The sequence below is a fragment of the Myotis myotis genome, unplaced genomic scaffold, assembly GCF_014108235.1.
Source record: "Myotis myotis isolate mMyoMyo1 unplaced genomic scaffold, mMyoMyo1.p scaffold_m19_p_17, whole genome shotgun sequence".
Classification (NCBI taxonomy): Eukaryota; Metazoa; Chordata; class Mammalia; order Chiroptera; family Vespertilionidae; genus Myotis; species Myotis myotis.
In genome coordinates, this window is record NW_023416321.1 from 39,428,695 (window position 1) to 39,447,530 (window position 18,836).

The window sequence follows — 18,836 nt, forward strand, 5'->3', positions numbered from 1 at the left end:
CTGTGTCTAAAGTGGGAGAACTTCTGTGCTGAAGAAACCCTTCTGGGGCAAGACTTGCTTCAGTGGGGCTTTGGTGCTCACTGAGTCTGTTCCCTGAGTGTGTACCTTATGGATCTGAGGAGTTGCAGTCTGGATGGTTCCCCTCTGACCACTGGGTACAGTGGCTCCTGGATCTAAGGAGGTGCTAATTCAGCCTCTGCCTGAGGCCACACAGCAGGAGCCACAAAGTGGCTCAGCTGTGAGGCAATGCAAGCCGCTGTGGGGCCTTGGGCCTTCGGCTGCAGTTAGGTACATTCACATACAAAAGCCTCTGCCGCAGCCTGGGTGGGGCGGGGTCTCAGGGAATCAAAGGGCAGATGAAGGAGCTATGGCTGATTCTCCGCCCAGAGTCGCGGGTCTCAGTGACCTGCTAATTGCTGCAAGCACCTCTGAGGGAAAGCCGCCTTCAAGTTCGCCCGCTGCCGGACAGACCAGCTTCTCCCCGTATGAGTCCTGGGTCCCCAGAGACTTCCCAGAACCGGAGTTCAGAGCGGTCAGGAGCTTGTGATTCAAAAAGACAGCCGCATCCTCAGGTGCCACCCCCTTTACTCACGCGCGCGCGCGAGCCGGCCATACCTCTGCACTTCACCTCTGCAGCTCCTCTGGCTCTCAGCGTGCTTTTCTTTCCTTCTAGTTGTAGAATTTACACTCAGCCAGCCTTCCTGTTGTTCTGGATGATGTTTGCTCTGTCCTTTGCAGTAATTTTCAATTGTTGTGTGAGGCGGCAATTTCCCGGTGTTTACCTATGCCGCCATCTTAGTTTCTCCAAGGAGAGTCATTTTTAATGCCCCAGGGACTGGGTTGCCACCCAAATGTTGGCGAGGGATGACAAATTCATTCGCCCTTTTCTGGAATGTTTCTTTCTATTTGAGAACATTTTTCTAGTTTCCAGAAAGCTCACACCTCTGAGACGTATAAAGGCTTTCAGGTATATGAAACCTTTGTCCATCTCCCTTGGGAATGAAAAACAGGTTCTAGCTGCATGATAGTCTTAAAATTAATGGTGACAAACCTCTCTATTACACACTTTATATTGGGACCAGGTAAGTGGTGTAACAAAAGAAGATTGGCTTCTTTCTTGAGTTTCTCAGGGTCAAGTTTCTCCCACTTGGTGAATATGTACTCCATAAGAGGACTCTGAAGTCACTGTGGGCTGGCTCCGCATCTATAGAGAGACCTATGAGCAAGCCCAGTGTTAGAGGCATGTCTCTGTGCTGTTTGGGGCCATTCTGAGTAGGGTGGGTACCCTGTTAAGCCGTCTCTCAGGCTCTCGTCGAAGATAATAATGAAGAAGAGATGATTAGCAAACCTCCGGTCAGTCTCAAGGTTAGTTTCCTCCTGGAAGGTTCCTTTAAAATCATTACTTTTCTTTTGGTTCAGTATCTGGTTCATTTATTCTAAATGTATAACCATTCTGGAAAAAGCGTATGGATGCATCACTGATTTCATATAAAACAAAAAAACCCCTTACCTATCAGGTGAATTGGGAAAGATTTGATTAGCAAACTATATGTATATTGGTCCATAACAACCCCTAGTTGAAAGGAAACAGGTTTTGATTAAAAAGCAGACATTTTTGTACAGAAGGGTTAGTCCGATGGAGAAAGCAATTAGTGGGTGCTCTTAAGAAAAATAAGATAGCCCCAGTATCTACAGGGTCCTTTGTGGCTTCCCTTTTTATGATAATTTCAAGTTCTCCCAAACTATCAGTGAGAAGGGGAAACACTCTTGGAGCAACCCTATGCTTGATTGTCTTGTTTCTTTTTTCTAAATACTATTTCAGTTTCCTATAATCCCTATCGTGGGCAGACTTCTCAATAGGAGTTTTCTTACAACCTTATTTAGTAATTCTCTTGCTTTTGCTCCCAGAAAACAGGAGTATATTAATTGCAGTAGGTTAGAATAGCCAGGATTACATGTTCTAACAGTTAAATTTCTCTGTGAGCCAATCTGGGCCATAGAGAAAATGGAGAACGTTTGCTGGTTCCTTTCTGGCTGAGAGCAGCTTTTCTCCAAAGGGAGCTGGTAGAATTCCTATTCTCATTTTCCTTAAGTCAGTAGGGAGGGGTAGTGGAGGAGACAGAGGGGCAGGAGGAAGGGAAGGGAAAGAACACGTCTGGACAAGGAAGCTCAGAGAGCAAAAGATGTAGTGGACGTGCTACAGAGGGGGAGAATGGGGTGTTAGCATTTATTCACTTCAGGAGAGTTCAGAGATAGTCTCTAAAATTTCTCATTAATTTATTTTTTAAAAGAATTTTCTGTGCTTCTCCTTAGAAGCTTCTAATTTCCAAATCAAGACATGCTTCCTATTCAGTCATTTTCATTTTGGGGCCAGCATATTTCGAGTTTTCTTTTTTTTCCTGCAAAAAGTTTATTGATCTTGGCCATGTTTCAGTTGATATTTTCAAGTTAAATCTTCCCATTTCTGTGAAGCACTTGCAAGAAAAGGCTTCCTATCAGGGGTGAATGAGGGCTGGGGGCTGGGAGGTCCCAGCCCTGGAGGCACAACGTCCCATGTTAATTATAGGTGTGTTTGTTTCTATGGTTATGGTTGTTAGTTTATGTTTGCAGAGTCTGAGCGAGTTTTCTGGGGATGCTATGGAGTGGGTGGAAGTGAGCGGCTCTGGGCTGAGCTCCATTATGCTCACACCCCTCTTATGTGCCTCGGCTTCTCTCCCAGTTATCTACGCGACTGAAGGCCTCTGGCCAGTTTGGCTCCATGGGTAGAATGCCGGCCCTGAGAGGTCCTGGGTTTGATTCAAGGTGAAGGGCATGTACCTCAGTTGCAGCTTGATCCCTGGCCCTTACTGGAGCGCCTGGGAGAGGCAACCAATCTATGTCTCTCTCATTCTCTCTCTCTGTATCTCCCCCTCCCTTCCTCTCTCTCTAAACCCATGGGGAAAATATACTCGAGAGAGGATAAATAAATAAATAAAAATAAAAACCTCAGGAAGGGCTAGGAACGCTGGTGGACCTAACCTTATGGGCTCTCCCCCGGAGGAGCCAGTCAGGTGAATTACAGTTGAGTTGGAATTTCCCTATGGGGCTCCTGCTTGGCGTGAGGAATGACCTCTGACACCTCCACAAAGATTCTTAGTTGCTTAAGAGCAGCCAAGATTCAGGTCAGAAGGAGGGTGTGTGCCTTCGGAGCTGAGCGAGTTCAGCTCTCACTTATACAGTGAAGGTTTTTGCTCAGACTCTCAGAAAGCAAATCCAAATGAAAACCCAGAGTCAGAAACCAGCCGCCCATGTTTCCTCTGGTCTCTCCTTAGCCTTGATTCTGTCAGCCCTTATCCTTAGTTCCACCTTGGGGATTAAAAATACAGCTTAACTAAAGTCGAACCCTCTATCACAAGCAAAGGAAGGCTCTGGATTCAAGAGAAAACTTAGCCAAATGCACCTGACAGGCAGGGAACTGGTGGCCCAACGGGCCCTTTGCTGGATCCCAGCACCGGTCTGGGTCTGCAGGGCGGTCCTGTGTGAGCTTTGGAATCCTGCCGCAGTAAGCCAAGTAAATAGCAATGTAAGCAGCATTCAACCCTGTGCAGAATTCTTGTGAGTTTATTGAAGCCCAACTGTCAACAGTGGCCGGAAAACAAAATCTCACTGTATTGAGGTAGTGCTCCAAGAATGGCAGTACTGCACCTGCTTTTACACATACAATCAACAGTGGAGATGTATGTGGGTCACATGAAATCCGTTGCTTAGGGAGGCAGGAGCAAGCAAAGCAGGGAAATCTCTGGGATTAGATAAAAAGTAAAACGAGAGACACATACCGCTCTCATACAGGTGCACACAGGATAGTTAGCAATGAACTCAATAGCAATGAGCAGCTTTGTGGTCTCGGCAGAGCACAGAGCAGTGCATGTGCTCCTAGGTGACGAGAAAAAGGAAAATTCCTTTAACATTCCAAAGGTATGTATCACAGATGCCAAAAGACAACAGACAGGCTCCGTTAAGGTAAAGACTGACCTTTGTCAGGGAAGACACTGGCCTAGCACATGACTACACACCATAAACTGTGTTTAGGGAACAAGTTTTAATTTCAGGCTAACTTTGTGGTTAATTTCGGTCTCTGAGTTTGAAAGGCCACCATGCAGGCCTTACCTGTGCGAGTCACAGATGAGCGTGTGACTATTTGTCATTTACTCTCTCCTTCGATCACCTGTGCCCCACCTCTTGCCACCAATCATGTCCCTCCTCTGTCCCGCCACAGGGGGAGGAACCAGCAAGTACTTGTAAGCTGGAAGCAGCTGCAGCTTCCTCGCCATCTGTGAGCCTGGCCTGCTCCCCCACTGTGCTCAACACGCCAGTGCCCATGACTTTCTTCTCTACCTGGGAGGTGGACTGCTCCAGACCTAGCTGTGTGCCCAGATTGTGCAGCTTCACTTTAAAGAAGCTGGTGGTCTTGAAGGAGCTGGAGAAGGAGCTCGTCTCCTTGGTGATAGCAGTGCAGATGCAGGGCGCCAAGGGCATCTTGAGATCCCATGAGATTGTGCTGCCCAGCAGCGGGCCAGTGGAGACTGACCTGGCGCTGACCTTCTCCCTGGAGTACCCCCACTTCCTCAAGAGAAAAGGCAACAAGCTGCAGATGACGCTGCAGCAGAGGAAATGCAGTAACACCCGGAGCATCCTGGGCTACAGGACACTGGCCACAGGGGCCGTCCACATGGCTGAGCTGATGCAGCGACCCCCTGAGGGTGGCCAGGTGCTGAGCCTCAGCAGCAGGATCCAGGGGTCCTCCATCACGGTGGCTGAGCTCTGGATCTCCTCCCTATCCAGTCAGCCCATCGACGACGAGGATGGTAGCATGCAGGCCAGCCCTAAGGCCAAGTCCATGGATAGCGACATGGAGGGGAAATCTGAAAGCTTCACTGAGCTGGAGACCAGCTACCATCTCACACACAGGCAGGAGCTGGGAGAAGCTGACTTTGACCTGGGGCAGCCCAAGAAGCAGCAGCGATGCATGCAACAAAACTTGAAGCAGAAAGTCATGGCACTGCTTCCCAGGTCCCACATGTCAGAAGAGGTCCTAGACTCGGATCAGGACCCTAAGGAGCATGTCCCTGAGGTGGAGGAGGACCTGGACCTTCCCTATGACACCCTTCAGAATCCCAGCGACAGTGGCCCAGACATGGAGGACGATAGCAGCATCCTCAGCAACACCAAACCCAAGGCCAGACAATACTCTGAAGGCCTGGCACACTCCAGCGGGCAGACGGAGGCGAGGAGCTTACACAGTGCCCGGAGCCAGAAGGAGCCTCCTCCGCTGGCCGACATGCCCGGGAAGACCCAGGGCCCAGGCGGCAAGCTGTTCAGTGGCAGTGCCTCTGACTCGATGGCCTGTAGCACCCCACCCACCAAGGTGGTCAAGAGCTGCATCTTCTCCCAATCGAGCCCGACCGTCAACCACCGGGACAACGCCATGCCGGCCAGCACCGAGCTGGAGGTCACGCATAACTTCTCTGAGGGACAGTCTGAGATGGTCTTCTCTGAGCTGGAGGTCAGCTACAATGCCGCCTACAGGCATGACCTGGATGAGGATGACATGGACCTGGAGAAACCGATAGAAAGGAGGAGGTCCACGGTCAAGCAACAGAACTACCAGCAGAGAGTCGCAGAGTGGCTGCACAGGTACCAAATGACGCTGGAGGTCCTGGACTCGGAGCAGGAGTCTGAGGAGGAAGTCCCCGATGTGGACAAGGACCTGGCCTTTCTGTTTCAGAGCGTGGTGTGCCCCATGGACAGTGGCTCAGACATGGAGGAGGATGAGTGTCTCCCAACCCCTCCCATGCCTGAGCTCATGTCATATTCTGAAAGCCTGTCCAGCCCAGATATGGAGGATTATGTCAGAGTCCTCAGGAACCACAGGCCCAGATTATACTGTGAAAGCCTTTCAAGCGACAGTGGCTCCGACTGGGTGGCCCACAGCATGCCCCACCCTGGGGAGCAGCCGGCACAGTCTGGGGACAGCCCGGAGGCAGGGACCTCTGCCCAGGCCATGCTCACTTCGAGGCGCACCACCAAGACCGAGTCTCTGGTCTTCCCTTCCACCAGCTCCAAGGGGAAGCAGCCCGCCCGCCGGGGCTGGAGCAGGTCCCCGAATGAGTCGGCCAACAGCCTGATCAAGGAGCACTGTCCAGTCCCACAGAGCCAACTGCAGGTCCCCAGTCAGACTGTGTTCGACCAACTGAACCACAGCCTCATCTCCAACGACTATCTGCCCAAGAACATCATCCTCATCAACACCTCCGACAGGCGGGGGCAGTCCCTGTCCGACGTCCTGCAGCAGCACGCGCTGCCCGTGGTGTGCACCGGCTCCATGGTGGATGTCCAGGAGGCCTTCAGCTCCATCATCTCCTGGATACAAAGAGACCGCAACTGCAGCACCGAGGCTACCATGACAGTGAAGATCGCGGTGGCGGGGGACCAGCACTACTTCAGCACCGTGCTGCGGGTCTTTGTGCAGCAGCTGTCCCACAAGGCCCCGGACTGGCTGGGCTACATGCGCTTCCTGGTCATCCCGCTGGGTTCCCACCCCTTGGCCAGGTACCTGGGCTCCGTGGATTGCCGCTACCACAAACTCTTACGGGACCTGGCCTGGTGGGAACTGTTCTACCACCTGGAGGCCCAGGATGCTGTGCAGACCATTGTGTTGAAAATCAGAGAGTACCTCACAGAGGCCAACTGTGTCCTCCAGCTGCCCATCGCAGAGGCCATGCTCGTCTCTAAGCCGAAGAGCCCGGACGAGCTGTCCTCGCAGAAGTTCATTCCCTTTGTGGGGGCAGTAAAAGTTGGAAGAGTGGAGCCAGTTTCAGCCACGTCAGGAGACTCAGCTGAAGCCGTCCCCTCGTGCTCCAATGTGCTTCTGTCCACCGCCAGGGAGGCCACACACAAGCTCATTTCCTTGTCGTCAGTGAGTGGGGGCCTGTCCTCCCCCGGCCAGAGTGGGGGTGCTGAGCTGATGGAGCTGCAGGTGGATTACTGGACGGCAGCCCAGACCACAAACAGGAAGAGGAGTGGGGAGAAGGAAGACCTGCCCGCCACCAAAAACACACTCCGGTGCACATTCAGGTCTCTCCAGGTCAGCAGGCTGCCCAGCAGCGGCGAGGCTGCAGCCACGCCCACAATGGCCATGACAGTGATCACCAAGGAGAAGAAAAAGAAGGAGATGTTTTTGTCCAAGAAAGACGAGGGCATGGACTTGGAGTCCAACAGCCAGTGCATCCAGGGCATCGGCCGCTTGGTCTGCTCAGCCCAGAACCAGGAGCACAGGCAGCGGGTCCTCATTGACGGCGTGGAGTGGAACGACGTGATGCTCTTCCAGCTGGCAGCCCAGTGGTCCTCCCACGTCAAGCACTTCCCCGTCTGCATCTTCGAACACAACAATTCCACCTCCTAGCCCCGCCCCTCCCCCTGCCCTTCACTCTGCCTGGGCCAAGCCCAGGAGGACCCAGCTGCTTTTCTGCGAACAGTTCAGTTTACTATAGACACAGACCCTGGAAACACAGAGAAACTGTTTTGAGTTTGAATGTGCTCACAGCCTGGAACCTAAGGGGGTAGCCCTCAGTGGGACCCCCAAATGCTCTGTTTAATAACCAGAACACTCCGGCAGGTCTGAGGTCAGGAGATCATAGTTGAGCTGGAGCATCATGGAAGGTGTGTTTTGGCCTCAGAACCCCCAGCACTGTCAGTGAGAAGGGTTCTGGCCTTGGAGACCTGCCCTTCCTGGAAACCAGGGCTCAGCTTAACCCTGGGAATTGGCACCAGGCTGTGCCCAGACTTAGAGCTGGGCGGCCAGAGACAAAGGGCTGGCCTCCCATTGGGGCATCCGGAGCGCAACACGGAGGCCAGCCAGCCCAGACTTAGACACCAGCTGCCAACCAACCAAGTGGCCCCAGCACCATCCACTTATGGTTCCCAACGAACTCCCGTCTGACAGGGCAACATAAAAAGAGCTGTATGGTGCAGATCTCACAGGCACACGGGCTGGACAAACCAGTGCCCTCCTTGCTGGGCAGCGACCCACCTTCGTCCCTACCTCTTCAGGTTATCACAGAACATTTGCTGCCACCCAACAGTTGTACCAACTATTTACAAGGTGAGCAGCCTGCCCCTCCACAGCACAGTGGTCATTTGGCCGCTTGCTGGCTGTGAACTCTCAGATCACTGCATCCCTCTGAGTGTTTGTTTCTAAGAACATGAGGTGAATCAAGGAGCAACCGCGTAGGGTTTTTGTAGGGACCTGTAGGGTGCTCCCCAAAGCTTTTTCTGAATGCCTGGACTGGGGATAGGTCCGCAGCAGGGGCTGTGGTTGTGCTAATTGGTCCTTTTAATTCCTCATATGTGATTCATTCAGGGCCCAGGGCTAAGCTCTTTTCTCATGTCATAAAGAGACTGGAGGTTCTGTTATGGGTCCCTGTCCTGGCTGAAGCCAGAGCAGAAACCCCAGGGGTGAACAGTGGGGCCCAGGGTCACCCAGCTATCTGTGATGGGTCAGGTTTGGGCTCATTCATTCAGCAAACATATCAGAGTCTTCCAGGTACAGACAGGTCTCTAGGCACTGACCATAATCCAGTGCACAGAGCAGACCCCAAGCCTGTACTGCAGAGCTTCCCTCTAGTCGGGAGCGATTCAGTCACACTAGGCTGCACAGGCTCGGAGTGTCCACAAGACGGCCAATGTGACATCATCCGGCCTCCTCTCCCTATGGCTGCATCTTCCCGTATTGTGAAGCAGAAGGTGAACCTCTGTTCCAGCAGAAAACGTGAGTCGGTTTTGAATCAGAGCCATGAGGGGAGTGTGGGGACGGTGAATTCAAGGTTCTGGCAGAACCCTGGATCCCACTCATGGTGGGTTTTCTGCAAGAGGGCAGAGGTCTGAGGGCTCCTCCTAGAAAAAGGACAAGAGTCAGAGAGCTGTGCATGTGGATTTGGGTGGTGTGGGAGAGCAGAGGGAGCTCAGTGGCAGAGGCAGCCTCTCAGAAAATTCATGGTCGTCCAATCCTAATCCAAGTCTGTCTGCACCCCTCATCAGGGATCATGCTCACTAATTTGGTAGAACCTCCTCAGGGCCTGCTTGGCAAGTGTACCCAGCCTTGAGGGAGTTGAGTTTCAGTGGGAGCCGAAGAACCCCACAGGAGGGGCTAGTGAGTTAGGCAGAACGTAGGTGCAGGAGCCAAAGTTTGAGGTGATAGGAAGGCCCTGGGAAGCCAAGGATGGAGAGAGAGTTCATTCTTTCACTCATTGCTCAGCTATTCCTGGAGCACCTACTGTGTGCTAATGAGTGACATGAACAGAGTGGACACCAGCCCTCTCTGTCCTTATGGAGTTGACATTTTGGTGGGCAGGTATGGGAGGAGACGGGGACACTGAGAGAGCATGTCAGATTCCACTGAAGAAGGCGACAGGTGGTTCCCTCGTTGATCCAGAGCTGTCAGGTAGGAGGGCTTTCTGCCAGCCCTTCCTGGGTGACCAGGCACATCTCTGCCAGGACTGCCAGGTTGAAGGTGGACAAGGAGTAGGTCTGGCTTCTGTACGGGCAGGAGCAGCAGGCACAGGACCCCAGACTCTCTGAGTGGTGCTCTGGGAGGGCCGTGTGGAAGGAAAGGCAAGGCCTCAGACTCTGCTTCCAACTTATCTCTCTCTCCAGGGCAATCTCCTGCATCCTGGGCATCGGGCTGGACCAGCACCGCCAGAATTTCCCAGCCTGATGATGCTGTCGGCTTCCATAGAGCTCAACTTGCCAGTCCCCAACTTGCCAAAGCAGGCCCAGTGCCTCCATTCACAGCGGGAGCACCTGAGCCCACTGAGGCCGAGACAGGAGGAGGAGGAGGCCTCCGGGGGGTGGTGTGGGTGAGTGTGCCTTTGGAAGGCACACAACAGGCAGTGAGGGTGGTAACATGTCCTCTTCTTGGATCTACAGAACCAGCTCCAGAGCAACATCAGGAAAACCCTCAAGAGGCAACGCCACCCGAGTGGCCTCTCCAGAGCCAGAGCCGGACCCAGGCCCAGCTTTCACTGAACTTCAAGAGGCAGAAGAACCACCTGCAGCATTGGAGCGACTCACCCCAGTTCCTGCGCGGCCTGTGGTGCCAGATCCCGGGCCACAGCGCGTGTCAGCGGCCACGGCAGAGAGGGCGCCCCCCCCCCCCAACCCCATTTAGATGCAATGTTATAGGTTTTCTGTTCATGTTATATATACTTATAATTTTCCTTTAATTTAATTATATTTAATAACATACAGTGTACTGATGAAAACATTTACTGAAATACTCCCAAATATTCCCTTAATTTAGATTCTATAAAATTTAACCCTATAAACCCTCAGAGCTTTGATCAAGTCTGTTTTTCTGGACCCTGACCCACCCAGGGAGAACTGTCCTCACCTTCTCCACCTGCCCTTCCTGGAGCCAGGACTCTGCTTCCCAGGGAGCTGGCTCCACCCTGTGCCCAGACTCAGAGCTGGGCAGCCAGAGGCCAAGGGCTGGACTCCCACTGGGGGCATCCTGAGCCCATCATGGAGGCCTGTCAGCCCAGCCCTGGGCCTCAGCTGTCAACCAGCCATATGGCCCCAGCACCACTCACTCTGAATTCCAAATAAACTTGACCTTCAGAGGGTATATATATATATATATATATATATATATATATATATATATACCTGTACTGTGCCAACACCCCAGGACACGGATTAGATAAACTGGTCAAATCCTTGGTGACTAGCTTCCTGGGCAGCGTCCCCACCTTGGTCCCACCCACCCTTCTGTGTGAATACAGAACATGTGCTACTAACCAACGTGTGTGGGACCAACCATGTACCAGGTGAGCCCTGCCCCTCCACAGCACCGTGGTCACTCAGCCACCTGCTGCTGTGAGTCTTCAGGTCACTGCACCTCTCTGAGTATGTGTTTCTCTGAACATGAGGAGAGCCTAGGCCCAGCATCATAGAGTTATTGGGGCGGAGGGGGGAGTGTCCCTCTGGGAAAAGGCCCGCTAGGAACCTGGACACTGGAGAGGTGTGCTGGAGGGGCTGTGGCTGTTCCTATTGGCCTTTTTCTCTTCTCCTTAACCAAGCTCCTGCCTTACTTGTGATTCTCAGGCCTTAGGCTAAGCTATTTTCTCTTTTGATAAAGAAGTTGGAAAATTCCATTAGGGGTCCCTGTCCTGAGTGAATCCAGATTAGATATCCTAGGGGTTGCAAGGGCTCACCCAGGCTCACCCAGCTATCTCAGATGGGGGTGGTTCAGGCTCATTCTTTCAGCAAAGGCCCTGCCCCAGGACTGCACTCCAGCGCTTCCTATTAGTCAGGAGGGATTCAGTCACACTGGGCTGCACAGGCAGGAGTATCCACAGGACAGTCGGTGTGATTTCCTGAAAGTATCGCTGATTTACATTTATTGGAAGCAGAAAGTGGATCTCTAGACCAGCAGAAAAAGTGACTGGGCTTTGGATCAGAGTCTTAAGGGGAGTATGGGGACTGTGACTTGGAGAAGGTGGCAACACCCTGGATCCCACATATGGTGGGATTTCTGCAAGAGGGCAGTGGTCTGAGGGCTTCTCCTCGCAAAATTGGAAGGAGTCAGAGAGCTGTGCATGTGGAGTGGGTGGTGTGGGTGAGTGGGGAGGGGATGTGGCTGCCCACACAAAGAGCTCCCAGAGGCTGGGCTTAGGCAGGAGCACAGAGCCGCTCAGGTCAGTGCCCCAGTGGCCTGCAGTAGGAGGACTTCCTGGGGTGGGGGTTTGAACTGGGACTTCAGTGATGGAGATGGGAGGTTCCTTCCTTGGAAGGCACACAAAGGCAGTCATGGTGGTAACATGTTCTCTTCTTGGATCTACAGAAGCAGCTCCAGAGAAAGATCCAGAAACACCTAAAGAGGCAACGCCAACTCTGGTGCCCTCTCCTGAGCCAGAGCAGACTCCAGGCACAGCTGTCACTGAGCTCCCAGATGTGGACCCACCTGCAGCATTTGAGAAACTCGCCTCAGCTCCTTCAGAACCTGAGGTCCCAGATCCTGGGCCACAGCGTGTGTCCGCTGCCAGGACAGAGAGGGCTCCCTCCCCTCCTTTATATGAAGTTTTTAAATATCTGTGTTTATCATATACATGTTTATAACTTTATGTATTTTTCTTATACTATTCAGTAACATACAGTCTAATTAAAGAAAATGTCATGAAATACTCTTAAACATCAATTTAATTTAGATCCTATAAAGTTTAACTCTACAAGCCTTCAGAGCCTGAGCAAGTCTGTTTCTTCTGGGCCTCCGCTGTGTTACTATGAGTCATAGGTTGGGAAGAATGAGTCTCTCAGGAGCCATCTGCTCGAAGGATGTGACGTTCTTGAGGCCCAGGACAATGGGACTTTGGGGGAAATTGACCGATGACCACTGGGGCAGGGACCCTTTGTGTCAGGGCTGCCCCTGGGAACCCATGTTTCATTTAACTTCATCTCCCACCAGCACATGGACAAAGCATGGTTTTAAGCTCCCCCTGGCGTCCACGGTGCAAAATGCTGCAGGGTTTAACCAGCAGCAGGCAGTTCCTGAACCCTGACTGCCACCTGCACCTGGACAGAAACTCCACCTGCTCCACGCGCACTGAGCAGCATTCTGAGCATCTCCCCTGTCGGCCCACAGCACTGAAGAGGGGACAGGGCATGTCCCAGGGCCCAGGGTCCACACTCATCTCCTCCACAGGCACCGCTTCCAAATCTCTGGGGTCAGAGCCTCTCTCTGCCCTCAGACCTTAGGCTCTGGTTCAGCTGGGCTTTTCCCTGAGGCTCTTCTGTCTCACCAGAGCCCAGCAGCCATTCTTTCTGATGCCCGAAGGCTGAACAAGGTTGTGGAGGCAGCCTGGCTTCTCCTTTTACATCAGTCCTCTTCGGTGCTCTGAATCCCCCTGGTGAGGATGGACTACAGCCTTGTATGGCACCCGCCATGGCACAAGCTACTCTGTCTCAGGACAAATGGGTATTCACTGTGGCCCACACCCAGGGTCCCTGCTCTCAAGGAGATCAGCTGTGTTGGCTGACACGGAGAGAAAGGAAATTCGAATGGAGTCTGAGGAGACCTACCACTGACCCTGGGGGCCATAGGCACTGAGAACGTGAGCCCCTCGCGGGGACATTGCACAGGCTCTCTTTAGGATGCCATTCCTAAACCAGAAAGATGAATATGTACTTGTCTACCCTCATCATCCTGATTTCACAATGGCAGCCGATGAAGGCTTGTGAAATTAAAGGAGGTCTGGAAATCAGGGGGCAGGTCTACCTTAGAGGTCCATGGTGATGGCAGTGCACTTGCGCGCACTAGCAATGGGCCTGCAGGGGCAGCCGCCTGCCTTGCATGGAGCGTCTCCTTACCTTGGAAGCTCAGAACTGTGGTTTCAACAGATGCTGTTCCCTATTTCAAATTTCACTTTTCAGTTTGGCTCTACTTTGCAGGGTCCTTTCTAAGTTTCACAGCCATCCTCCAAACTGGAGGTAGAGGGTGTTAGAAGTGAGGGGTGGGGGGTGGAGGGAACGGGGAGGAGAAAAACGGGGAGATAGGAGGGCAGGGCCAGGGCCTGGTGTGGGACGACTGTGCTAGTGACCTATTGCTGAGAGCTACCCCACACTAGAGACTTAACCTACACACACTTATTAGCTCACACGTCTGTGACGAGGAATCCCGCAGGGCTCAGCTGGGATTACTGTGGTCTCACCTAAGGCAGGATGTGCCACTGAGGGTCTGAGCTCACTCGGGGAGGGGTGGGTTGTCTTTGGGATTCAGTTTGGATGGAAGGCTTGACTTTCTATCTGTTGGTCTCATTCAGTGCCAGGCCATGTGGGCCTCTCCAGATAGCAACTCACAGCACAGAGGCTTATTCCTCAGGAGAGGGAGAGAGAGATAGAGATAGAGAGAGAGAGAGAGAGAGAGAGAGAGAAACAGATCAGAGTGAGCAAGAGGATAGGCACCAGCTTTTTAAAAAATTTTTCATGTTGGGAATAAATCAAAGAACTTGTATGCATATTTGCATAACCCAGGGACACAGACAATAGGGTGGTGAAGGCATGGGGTGTGGGGTAGGGATCAGCTAGACGTGGACAATGGGGTAAAAAGGGGACATATGTAACACTTTCAACAATGAAGATTAAAAATAATAAAATGGATATTCTTTAAAATTGTTAAATTAATTTTTTTCTAAAAAATTGACGAGAGAGAGAGAGAGTGCGAGAGAGAGAGAGAGAGAGAGAGAACTAAAAGTGTGAGAGAGAAGCATCAATTGGTTGCCTCCTGTGTGCACCGACACTTACAGGGAGGGCACCCATTCACACCACACGAGGAAGGTGCAGACCATGGGGAGTCACTGAGGAGGGAATCAGTGACCCGAGAGGTCCATACCTTGCCCAGGATCACAGACGGTCAAAATGCAGAGCCTGAGATAAACCCAGCTGTGTCCTCAAAGCTGGGGTCCTAGGTGCACCCAGGTTTCCTCAGGGACTCTGGAAAAGGCCGTGCCGCTGGAATTGTGTACAGACATGGAGATGGCATGGGGGATATGGTGGGCACTTGGCAGCCTAGACAGTACTTGTCTGAAAAGGCTCCCAGATCTGGAATCACGAAGGTGCACCTTTGTCCACAACCCACCCGCAGTGGAGATAGCCGGGCCCCCTTATGCTGAGCTCATGCTTACGCAGTGCTGAATCACACCCTCATTGGATAATTGGGAATCTGAAACCCATAGTCAGGCAGGGATTGGCCAGGGTACATGACATTCAGAGCCCAGAGTTCAGGAATGTTCAGACCTTCCAGGCCAAGGCTCCCACCTCCCACAGAGTTGGTCTGGAAATTAGAAATCCTGACACACTGGGCAGCTCCTGCCTGTTCCTCCCTATGTGGGGGCCGTTTTGTTCTGGGATCCAGAAAGGGAGCACTGGCATCTACACACACACACACACACACACACACACACACACACACACAGACACGATGTGATGACCTTGGGTGGGATTAGAAGAAAAGCAGACACAGAGGAGGTGACAACAGGAAGGAAAAGAGGTTGGAGGCACGGCCTACATGTGACAGTCCTCCTCCTACTTTACAGCTCCTCCCCCACAGGAGCCTGAACAGCCCTAAGAAGCACTTGCTCCATAACCCACTGTGCAGGCAGGACAGAGACGGGCCCTGACAGGCACAATGACTTATCCAGGATCAAGAAGAGGTAAGAATGAGGGGTTGAGTCTGTACCAAGATCGGTTTCATCAAGTCTGGGACCCTGGCTGCACCCAGAGCTTCTAGGGAGCTGGGCAGAGTGCTGTGCTCGTGCCACTGTGTACAGATAAGGTGTTTCATGGAGAAGAGGGGTCTGCAGACAGCAGCCCACAGGACTATTTGCATAGCTGTCATGACTCAGGGATGACAATCCCAGGTATGAGGTCACTATCCAATAGAACTTGGAACCCCCGTAACCAGGCACCCACATCTAGCCCAACAGGCAGCTCACTTGCCAAGAGGCATTTGCCAGAGCAAGATGTTCTCTGGCTGTGTTCCCTGTGATTGGTGCTCTTGCTTCGGAGTCCCCGCAGTGAGAGCTTTTTCAGACGGTGCAGACATTGGTTCAACCCTCATCCCTGACGTATGTGTCCACTTCCTAGAATTTGGCCTCAGGTAACACAAGGTGGCCGGGGTCAGACCCATTCAGGCCAGGCCACCTCTGTGTGCCATCCCTGCGCAGCCCACACCCCCTCCCCTTCATGTGTTGGGGCAGAGGGACCTGAAGGGAGAACCCTGGGGCGGGAACAGCTTTCGGGGCAGTGGATCTCCTAGAGGTTTGCTGTGATCAGACCCCAGGCAGGTGGAGATGGGCTTCCAGAGGGGCCCCTTATCTCTGCCACTGGGAAGCCTGGCCCTCAGGAGGTCACAGCTTTTCCTCAGCAGTGGAGGTCTCAACAGATCACACTGTGCGTGTGTCTGGAATGGAGGATTACATGGGTAGAGAACCAGCAAAACAGGACTCTGAGGCGTTCCTCAGTCCTGAGCTCCGCACAGGAGAACAGAGAGGAGCTGACTGATGGGGTCCTCAATTCCATGCCCCTGGAGGAGGCACAGTGGCCCCATACATCCTCCAGCGTGCAGCACGGCCGCAGGGTGAGTGCAGGTGCTGAGGTGTCCCAGACTCCAGGGTCCATGTAGTCAAAGGGAGCCCTGGGTTCCAGAAGCTGCCCTGCTACTCCCCTAGGTCCCTCCTAGAGTCCAATTTCCAAAGGAATCTGGGGCCCGTTTCCTCCCCACAACCCACTCTCACTGTCCAGCCCCTTTCAGATGAGACGCAAAGTCACTGCCCACAAAGTTTTAGGAATATCAGAAGAGAGACTTTGTACCATTTCCCATCATGTTCAGGCAAGAGTCTTTTCCCATGTTTCTACAGATTTTCCCTTTGTAATGCCCATCGCCAAGTGTCCATGTTGGCCTGACAATCCTTACACACCTCCCACTCTTACATATCATTGTGATTACAGGGGATGCTTTTCCCAAAAGGACATGGGACTCAAGGTACCAAGTCTCTTGCTTTGCCATTTGCTGCCCTGAGGACCACATCCCTGTGGCCCCTCCAGGTCAGGGGTTGGGGCCTCCCTGGGCTGCACAACATACCAGGAGTGGGACCTGCTATCAGGGCTGGCTATCTAGCTGTTCACTGCTGTGGGACCTGGACGTGATCCCCTCCTGTTGTCATGTCAACGGTGCTGCCCTGAACACCCCACTTGTCCTCATATCCTGACCCTCCCACCCCAGAAAAAGCCTATTTGTTTCCATCTTAGAATGGGATGTTCTGTCAGAAATCCCAGGGTGACCTTGTTAACACATGGAGCTGTTGTCCATTCTCTACTAAGAAATGACTAAGATACCAATGTGTCTCATCATAACTCACCCCCAAGTCTACCCTGCCTGACGAGAACCTTTTCTCTTGTCCATGAAGAAAACATGGAAACCTGTGCAGAATTTTTCTGAGTTTACTGAGCCAAAATGTAGACAATTGCAGTGAAGCAAAATCTCAACGGAATGAGATAATTATGCTCCGGAGAATGGAGCTGTGCACCTCATTTTAAACATTACAATCAAAAGTGGAGACTTGTGTGGTTTCATGAAATTCATTGTTGATAGATGAGGGAAGCAGGAGAAAGCACAGCAGGGAAATCTCTGGGCCTGGAAATAAGGTGAAATGATAGACACGCACTTCTTTCACTTAAGTGTGTGCAGGGTAGTTAACAGTCAATTGTGAACTCAGTAGCAATGAGGGATGTGTGATCTTTGCAGAGAGCAGAGCAGTGCCTGTGCTCCGAGTGTCTGAATAAAAAGGAAAATTACTTTGACATTACAAAAATATGTTGTTATAGATGCAAAAAGACAATAGACAGGCTCAGTTAAGATAAAGATTGACTTTTTTTCAGGAAAGATGACAGCCTAGGACACCACTACCCACCATAAACTGCTTTTATTTAAAAAAAAACAAAAACAAAAACAAACAAACAACACTTTAATTTCAGACCATCCTTTGTGGTTACTTTAGGTCTCTGAGTTTGCAAGGCCTCCAGGTTAGCATGTGGTCCCTGGAATCACACCTGTCCCATGTCTTGCCACCAATCACTGAGTGCTTGGGGTTCAGTCTGAGCTGGAGTGCCCAACCCACCTGGCAGTATATGAGCTGCCTCTGATGGCATGTGCCCCTCTCCCAACACAGGATAGAAATCAGACCCCCATCTCGGCACCCGCGGGCCTGGACAGCATGCCCGCCGCACTCAACACACAGGTGCCCATTTTCCACCTGGGAGGTGGAATGCTCCAGCCCCACCTGCCTGCCCAGGCTGTGTAGCCTCACCTTAACCAAGCTGCTCATCTACAAGAAGCTGGAGAAGGAGCTCAGGGCTGTGGTGATCACTATAAAAATGCAGGGCCCCTAAAACAACTTGAGGTCTGATGAGATTCTGCTGCCCCCTAGTGGTCAAGTGAAGACCGACCTGGCGCTGACCTTCTCCCTGCAGTACCCTCAGGACCTCAAGAGAGAAGGCAACATGCTGCAGATCATGCTGCAGCAGCAGCTGCGCCTTAACAACCAGACCATCCCGGGTTACCAGACGCTTGCCCTGGGCACTATCGACATGGCTGAAGTAATGCAGCGACTCCTCGAGGGTGCCCAGATGCTGAGCCTCCATCACACCGTCATGGAGGCATCTGCCCACGTGGCTGAGATCAACATCTCCTCCCTGTCCAGCCAGCCCATCGACCCCAAGGACAGCACACAGCAGGCTGACCCCAAAGCCAACGTCCGGGTTCTAACAGGGCCCTAAATCTCCATGGTTTGCAGCAGCAAAGGTTAATTTCATCGTCATAGTTAATTTCAGATGGATTTAACAAGAGTTCCTGTTTTTCAGATTGTTCTTTTTTTTTTTTTTTTCTTGTAAGGATGGAAGTAAGGACTTCCAAGCTCTTATATGTCACAGTGGAAACCAGAAGTCAAATATTTATTTAACAATGGCCTGTGGTGGACACGACTTCCATTTCCCCCTTTCTAGCAGCTGCCAATTTCCATATCCAGCTGTTTCTGGGGGGTGTGGTTCAGGGCCCCAGAGTGCAGGTATCAGCACATCTAACTGGCCAGACCACAGTGATGATGGTTGTATGTGGACATGTGACTTCAGTGAGTTTAATAAGATTACTTATACTAGTGACCAGAAGAACATTCTGGATGTTTTCAATTAAAGTAGAGCAGCCTGTGAGTGAGAGAAAGAGACAGAGCTGTTAGCCTGTAAGAGTTGGG

General features: G+C 52.1%; 1 protein-coding gene and 1 pseudogene across 1 annotated transcript; both read left to right on the forward strand.

The window, feature by feature from the left end:
- Positions 1-4,345: 4,345 nt before the first annotated feature.
- On the forward strand, positions 4,346-7,579 carry LOC118672447 (phosphofurin acidic cluster sorting protein 2-like). The gene is made up of 2 exons (XM_036342123.1): positions 4,346-5,349; positions 5,932-7,579. The coding sequence occupies exons 1-2, from the start codon at positions 4,358-4,360 to the stop codon at positions 7,439-7,441; spliced, it is 2,502 nt and encodes an 833-aa protein (XP_036198016.1). The 5' UTR covers positions 4,346-4,357; the 3' UTR covers positions 7,442-7,579.
- Positions 7,580-8,748: 1,169 nt separating this feature from the next.
- Positions 8,749-18,366, forward strand: LOC118671544 (annotated as a pseudogene).
- The last annotated feature ends 470 nt before the right edge of the window (positions 18,367-18,836 follow it).

Excerpts from the sequence above, each read along its gene's own strand:
- LOC118672447 (XM_036342123.1), top strand. The coding sequence starts at position 4,358 with ATGACTTTCTTCTCTACCTGGGAGGTGGACTGCTCCAGACCTAGCTGT. Across the intron at positions 5,350-5,931 it reads ACCCAGGGCCCAGGCGGCAA|CCTTTCAAGCGACAGTGGCT; the intron begins GCTGTTCAGTGG and ends ATACTGTGAAAG.